Source organism: Triticum aestivum, chromosome 2B (assembly GCF_018294505.1).
Source record: "Triticum aestivum cultivar Chinese Spring chromosome 2B, IWGSC CS RefSeq v2.1, whole genome shotgun sequence".
In the NCBI taxonomy this organism is placed as follows: Eukaryota; Viridiplantae; Streptophyta; class Magnoliopsida; order Poales; family Poaceae; genus Triticum; species Triticum aestivum.
Window position 1 is genome coordinate 6,198,108 of NC_057798.1, and position 7,534 is coordinate 6,205,641.

The window sequence follows — 7,534 nt, forward strand, 5'->3', positions numbered from 1 at the left end:
TGTGCGTGTGCGCGCGTGTGTAGTACTCCCTCCGTCTCAAAAAAAGTGACTCAACTTTGTACTAAAGTTTGAACAAAGTTGAGCCACTTATTTTGGGACGGAGGGAGTATGAGATTCAACAAGACACAATGAGCTCTTGTAGCGATGATTCTTCTGCTGGTCACACAAGTGAGCCTATCTATGCTTGTTTTGTCTTGGCTCGATTGATTCCAACACTTAACTTTCAGTTTTGCAACTACAAATTAAGAGATCGATTTGGGGGAGGTGAGGTACACGAATGATAGTAGGCCAGATTCAGACTTGTATTCGAGAGGAAATTCATAGTTTCAGTTTCGCAACACACGCCCACACATAGCAACAGCCAGATTCAGACATGTGTTGGAGAGGAAATTCAGAGTAATCTGCTTGCCTATGTGCTAGGCTTGCATGTCAATTGTCTCATAACCGAGCCATTGGTCCTGGGTTTAGTTAGGACGTGTAATTCAGCTCCCTTGTTGCTACTGCTCCAATCATATAGGCTGCCACATATCATCATGCTTTCTACTGTAGTAATGTTCTCTTCTCATGTTCATCTCTACCCCATGTGTGTGTTGTGCTCTTGACATGTCCGCACGAAATCACCAATGCGTGTCTCTGTGTTGCAAATGTGTTCTCAACATTTGCTATTGTTTGGGCTTAGACAGCTCGATTGCCCGCTGTTTTCAGGATCATTGCCTTATGCTAAAATACTCCTATTCTTTTGCCTTATGCTATTGTTTCAGGATCATTGACATGATTTCCTTTTTTCTCTCATTATGATTGGAGCTCAAGATTTTCCATTTGACTCAAGATTTGTTATTTATCATGTCCTTGTGCAGCAGCATGATTGATTCGGTACTGCATCATCCCCGGTTAATGCAGAGGACAAGGGGCTCATCGTGTGTGTCTCCCTTCGACCAACGAGGCACGACGTTGTTCGGCACTGGCTGCAAAATAATCACGGTGAGCTTGTCAACGCCCATCTATCCGTGTTTGCTTGCTGCTGCAACTTGTATTCGGACGGACCTAGACAGAACTACAAAAAATCTCATACTTTTACTTCCTTCTTCAGAAAAACTGACAACTCTGCAGATTATTCTTCAGGTTGATACTAACTTGGTAATGTTGCTGTTCCGAGACCCCGCTGCCGCTGCGGACGCCATGGAGACCGTCAAGGTAACTCAGTCTGCTCTCTCTCATGTCCCGACCATCAATTACCAAAGTCTTTCAGTATGAGATACATGCCGATTAGAGCAACAACAAAACGACACCAAAAATATCACTTTTCACTATGAAAAAAGCTCCATTTTTCATACCCAAGTCTTCACATGTATTACAGAAAGAAAAAAACAACTCTGAAAAAGCTCCATGTATCTCATACCGAAATCTTCACATGAGCAAATTCCTTCAAAAACTAAAATAAAATACTGACACGAGCATGCATAGCAAATCTTACAATTTGAGGGAGCACTAGGAAACTTGATACTCCATATTTTGCCTGCTTGCTTGCTTGCTGCAACTTATCTTCACAGATAGACAAAACTGCAGAAATCTGAAACTTTTAGTTCCTTCCTTCTTCAGGAAACTGAAAACTCTGCAGCAGATTTATCTTCAGGTTGATGATACTAACCAAGCATACTAACTTGATAATGTTGGTGTCCTCAGGCGCAGACTGTTGTGTGCCGCCTCTTCCATGGGCGTCCACGCCATGGAGCTCCTTAAGGTATCTCTTATGTCGTGTGTGTCCCGGCCATCAATTACGTACCCATAGATGCTGCTTGTTTTCACTAGTGCAACAATTTGTGTGTGTGTGCCCAGTATGAGATTTGACAAGACAACATGAGCTCTTGTAGCGATTCCCACATGCTAGCCTTTCTATGGCAATTATGTCTAGTCTTATTACATCACTTTGTATGGAGCGTACAACTTTGTTTGCTACAGAATATATAGCACCATCCTGAAATACTACTCTACTATTTCGTTTGTGATCACGCCCCTGTACAAGCCTTCCAATCTGCTAAGTTTTGCCTCTCTTGCTGTATGTATGTATATGTATGGGCAAAATGATGACAGGTGCAAACCTGAGCTGCCTGCCATGTCGTTTATAATAAACACACACTTGTAATAGTAAGATAACATGATATTCAAACTGCATAAGATTGCAATTTCTCTCTCTTGCACTGGTAACACTATCACATATACTCCCTCTGTAAACAAATATAAGTGTGTCTAGATCACTAAAGCGGTGATGTAAACGCTCTTATATTTCTTTACAGAGGGAGTACTAGTTATGTATTTCCATTTCTTAAATGCTGCCATGTCCATTGGTGTGACTCCATTTCTCTGCTTTGACGTTGATGTTTGCCCAACAGAGACCCTCAATGATGACAGGTGGAGTGCAGGACATTGAGGACATGATATGAACCGCCGTTCCAGACGCCCGCCTCAGGGAAGGAGCACTCCATCCCGCTGATAACAATGTTTTGAAAGAGGAGATGACGGATTTGGTGGAGGAGAGGAACTCCCTCAAGGACGAAAAGAGGAGCCCTGTGTACAGAAAAGTATGTGATGTTTTATCGAATCACCATCGCAGCAACCTTACTATGGCCTGACGTTCCCTTTTGTCGACGGTCTTGACTGTAACTCAAGTGCTTGTGATGTTGCATTCTGGCAGCTTGTGATGCTGCTTTGTCAAGTGCTTGTGGGGTGGTTTCGATTTGACCTAGAAGACCGCCGCTTCGCTCCTCCGGGTCTGCTTATTCCCGGGTCGCCGCTGCTCCCACGATGGAGGAAACACTTGTCTTGTTTTTCTGTATTGAGCAAACGCTTGTCTTGTTTTTCTGTAGCATTCACCATGCATGTCTCGTGTGATCCTTGTGCAGGCCGTATAGCACTAATTGGACTGCGGTGGTCTGATGACACCTTCCCTTGTCCATGGAGGATCCTCAATAGGCAAGAACATATGCCACCGCTGATCCAAAGCTCGTGCCAGGGGAAGGGATTCTGTCATTGCCTTCTATGTGGGTGGTGAGTGCAGGCTCTGCTCATCCTAGTTCAGCATTCATCATCAGTGGCCCTTACTCCCTCTCATGCCCATCCATATTTGCTTGCTTGCTTGCTGCAATTTATGTTCAGAGACGACTAAACTGCAGAAACCTGAAACTTTTAGTTCCTTCTTTCTTCAGAAAACTGAAAACTCTGCAGCAGATTTATCTTCAGGTTGATACTAACGACACATACTAACTTGATAATGTTGGTGTCCTCAGGCGTAGACCACTGTGTGCCGCCTCTTCCATGGACGCAGCAGCTGCTCCGACCCCGCTGCCGACGCCATGGAGATCGTCAAGGTATCTCTCTTTGCTCTCTCTCTCTCTCTCTCTCTCTCTCTCTCTCTCTCTCATGTCCTGCGTGTCCCGGTCGTCAATTACCCGGAGATGTTGCTTGTTTTCACTAGTGTCCAACAATTTGTCTAGTATGAGATTTGACAAGCCAAGATGAGATCTTGTAGCGAAAATTCTTCTGCTGGTCACACAAGTGAGCCTATCTATGGCAATTTTGTCTTGTCTTGATCAGGTCCAACACTTAACTTTCATTGTGTGGAACTGGAACGAGCACTTTGCATTCCTAGGCTGGTGAATAAGTATGCATTGTTTTTAGGGGAAAATGTTGTCTTGTTAATTCCTGTAAATTCCCTTTGACACAAGAGAATTGTTGTGTGGCTTACTGCTGAGAAATCTGACATTCCTCTGATGCATTACATTGCCTCTGCACTAGACTGATCTTTTTATGTCCACCCAGATTGCATTCCTCGGGAAGATACTCCTTTCGTCCATCAAACCTACCGGACATGATGGAAAATCTCCATTGCGCATGACACCGGTCATTTTCTCTTGCCAAGCGGTGCTGCAGAAGTTGACGCGGTTTGGGCTTGAAGATGCACACGATGGCGCCGTCGTCCTCGTGCTTTCTTCGCTGATGAAGATGCACTGGATGGCGTCGTTGTCCTCGGGCTCTCTCCGCTGATGAAGATGCACTGGATGGTGCAGTCGTCCTCGGGCTTTCTCCGCTGATAAAGATGCACTGGATGGCGGCGGCGTCCTCGAGCTTTCTCCATTGATGGGTTAGGTTTCAGAATTAAGCCATGTATGTAGTAGTTTGGCTCTGTCATGTTGTAATGTTTGTGATGGAAGGACGCGAAGTACCTGTGCTTCCTGGGATGTGTAGTGGACTCGAGATGTTTTTTATCACCTCATCTGAGAAGTAGTTGATGCATGCGTGTTCCTGTTTGATCAAATCTGGTGGAAGTAACATCTTCATTGTGAGGGTTGGGATGTGAAATGATGTGCATCGTTATGGGAATTTTCTTTCTGGGTTAACTGCATCAAGAGTTAAGTTGATCATATTATTCATTGCATCAAGGAATTCCTGAGCTGTTTGTCGGTGTTTTGTATGGTACAACAAGATAATTTTCATTGCCCTAGGAGAGGAGAGTACCGAGTTTGTCGGTGTCAAGAATGAATGAGTGTTCTCTGGGTTTTTTCAATTATAATCTAACAAGTTATGAAAAAATGTTCAATGCAGGGACTTTGAAACTTGCCAACCTGGTAATTGGATTGGAGCCGGTGTTTTTATGCTAGGAATGCACTTGCAAACCTGGTGTCTTATCTTACATGGGAAAATCAAATTGTGAACAGAAAAAACCTTTTATGCTAGGAATGCACTTGCCAACCTGGTGTCTTATCTTACATGAGAAAATCAAATTGTGAACAGAAAAAACCCACCCGGCTATATATATATATATATATATATATATATATATATATATATATATATAGTATATAGAACGAGTCTTGTCTTAGATGAGCAAATTCCTTCAAACAGATAAAAATAAAGATACAGACACGAGAAAATTCCCTAAAAAAATAAAAACTGACACGAGCAAATGGGAAGAAGTTACTGCATACACACATGGAAAGTGCCTGGCTACCTTTACGTGGCCGGCGTAATTTCTGGGAGCGCTGGGACTAAATCGTTTGTGCAGTACATACCATACCATACCATAGAGAGAGTCAGAGAGGGAATCCATCGCGCGTGTGCGTCAATCTGGCGACAAGGAAGGAAATTAAAGGAATAATTACTGCATGCAGCTAGCGTTTTCCACGGCTGGATGAATACACCTCTTTCCTTCCTTCCTTCCTTCCATCAAGAGAGCCTCCCTTGATTCCCTCGTCTTCCTCCTTGAAACTAGGCACCCCATTAATTCTATCCTCTTCCCAAACCGACGCATCCGTCCGTTCATCCCATCGCTGCCTACGCTCCCCTCTCCTCTCCTCTCCTCTACTCTATAAATGGACGCCCCCTTGATCTCGACCAGCCCCGCCCGGCCCCACACCTTCCACCTCCTTCCCTCTCCTCAATCTCCACGTTGTAGATGGCAACGGTGGATCTAAGCAGCGTCATGTACATCCACCGGCAGCTCAGGGTTGTGCCATGCCCACGCCGATGCGTTGTCCGGCTAGCACCACGCTGCCGCGCAAGAGATGCGGAGCGAGTTAAGACCAGTCGACATGCCCGGTGCAGCTGTGCGTGGTGGCCCTTAGACCGATCATGGTTTGTCAGCCATTACCGTGCCTGCCGCCTAGCACTCGTTGATCCGCCTTATATGTAAGAGCATGCATGCTGTTTCTTGATCTAATATTTCTTCTTCTTTTTGATAGAAATCTTGCCACGCCAACTGATAGTTGTTTCTTGATCTAATCTTGTTTTCTTCTTCTTCATAGAAATCTTGCCACACCAACTGATGGCTTCTCTTTTGTTGGAGAAAAAAATGATGTCGTCACATATATAGTTCTTGGTTTCATCTTGTGCTTGTTTTCTGAATCATTTTAAGAGTGCGGTTAGTTTATGCTCATCTTTTTTACCATATTTTCAGTTGAGTGTCCTTGTTCATCTTTATGTGCAAAACATAAATATTGATTCTCACTAGTTTTTTTTTCACTTTTGGTATCATTGACATAAGCCAAATGATGAGAAAAACAAGAAGTGGATGTATATGTTATTTTTCACCTGTAATTTTATTTGTTTTTTCACACGTCCTTAAGGGTGACAACACTATCATGATGCAACCACACTAGTTTTTTGTACAAGGTTCAAGTAGATAACAGTTCTGCTACAAGCACTAGTTAGATGATAGAAAACATACCGGTTAATCATATCCTAGTGCTCATAATCACCAAATTTGAGAACATGATTTATAGAATAGAACCCTCAGCATCGCCTATGGGTGCTTTAAGTATACTGTTCTTTTAACATGATAGCGTAAAAAGCCGATTTTCTTGATGTGGGACTTTTTGAATTGAAGTTTGAGATACCTTGAGCCTAAAATGGAAAATTCTTCCATTGTTGGTTGCCACTGTCTAGGGCATTGTTGACTTTTTTTATTTCTAGTTGATCCGATCCCTCTATCCTTGTTGCTAGCATGCACTTCTATTTGATTCTTGTACATGCTATTCAACATGAAACCAGTGTGGATTATTTCTTTCCACTTACTTAAAACTGTGTTGCGTCTAGACGGTGATAACCAAATATTTTAAAAAGAATCAGAATTTTGCATGACCTTCTTTTTGTATGTTCATCTTCTATCAGCCATTAGAACCTCATTTCTTGTGATTAAAAAATAATGGCCATATTGAACTCGTATTGTTGAACTCATATTGTGTTCTTGTCGGCGCTCCTACACTTGCTCTAAATAGCCTGTAGTTGTAAAGCTTGCTTGATTAATGGTATTTTAAGCCAAGAGTTGTCTTGTCCATTTTTTAATTAGTCATATTGATCTCATATTCTTTTCATGTCAGTGCTCTAACACTTGCCCTAAATAGCTTGTAGCCGTGAAGTCTATTTGGCTTTAATAATATCCCTATCTTTCTGGTGGCAATTGGTGCTTTGGGTTTTACATTTTTTTTTCCTTTGATGTCCACATAGGAGAGTAAGAATGCTTGTTGGATGGCTAGTAGGAGGCATGACTTCTTTGGTTTGTTGAGCTTCTACTCGCCATTATAATTCTAGCTTTTGGAGTTGATGAAATTCCGTTATGTTGCAGTTCCGGAGTGGCATGTGTCCTTTATTGTGTGGATGGGGATTGAGGTACATCGTCAGTTACGTCTGTTGGATTATCCTTTTAATTTCATTATTTTTCATTTTCAAAACATTGTGGATGGGGTTTGTAATAATGCATGGGAATGATTTTTATTGCTGGAATCCCGTCTCGGTTTTACACTATTTTCAGTTTGGTTACTTGTCGCTAGCACCACCGTGGTCGTTGTGGGGTCCTTCGTGTTCGGCATTTCGGTATGTAAATTGACCTATTCAAAGGGAATATGAGAATGCTTCCATTTATATATGTATCAAGTGTTGTGTTATTATTGTAGAACATTAAATATTTATTGTTTTTTAAGGGTAAATATTTATTGGTGGAGAACTTAAGATCGATCCTCTTTTTCTAGACAACAAGCACGCG

At 42.5% G+C, this 7,534-nt stretch overlaps 1 protein-coding gene across 2 annotated transcripts; it reads left to right on the top strand.

The window, feature by feature from the left end:
• The first annotated feature begins 748 nt into the window (after nucleotides 1–748).
• On the top strand, nucleotides 749–4,312 carry LOC123043056 (uncharacterized). 2 transcript variants are annotated; one of them, XR_006418993.1, is made up of 7 exons: nucleotides 749–981; nucleotides 1,123–1,194; nucleotides 1,684–1,741; nucleotides 2,391–2,579; nucleotides 2,693–3,045; nucleotides 3,285–3,365; nucleotides 3,817–4,312. XR_006418993.1 is itself a non-coding variant. In XM_044465404.1 (7 exons), the coding sequence occupies exons 4-7, from the start codon at nucleotides 2,514–2,516 to the stop codon at nucleotides 3,890–3,892; spliced, it is 576 nt and encodes a 191-aa protein (XP_044321339.1). In that variant the 5' UTR covers nucleotides 786–981; nucleotides 1,111–1,194; nucleotides 1,684–1,741; nucleotides 2,391–2,513; the 3' UTR covers nucleotides 3,893–3,918. The 2 variants fall into 2 exon arrangements, 1 of the variants encoding a protein (XP_044321339.1); XM_044465404.1 differs by having other exon boundaries at nucleotides 786–981; nucleotides 1,111–1,194; nucleotides 3,817–3,918.
• The last annotated feature ends 3,222 nt before the right edge of the window (nucleotides 4,313–7,534 follow it).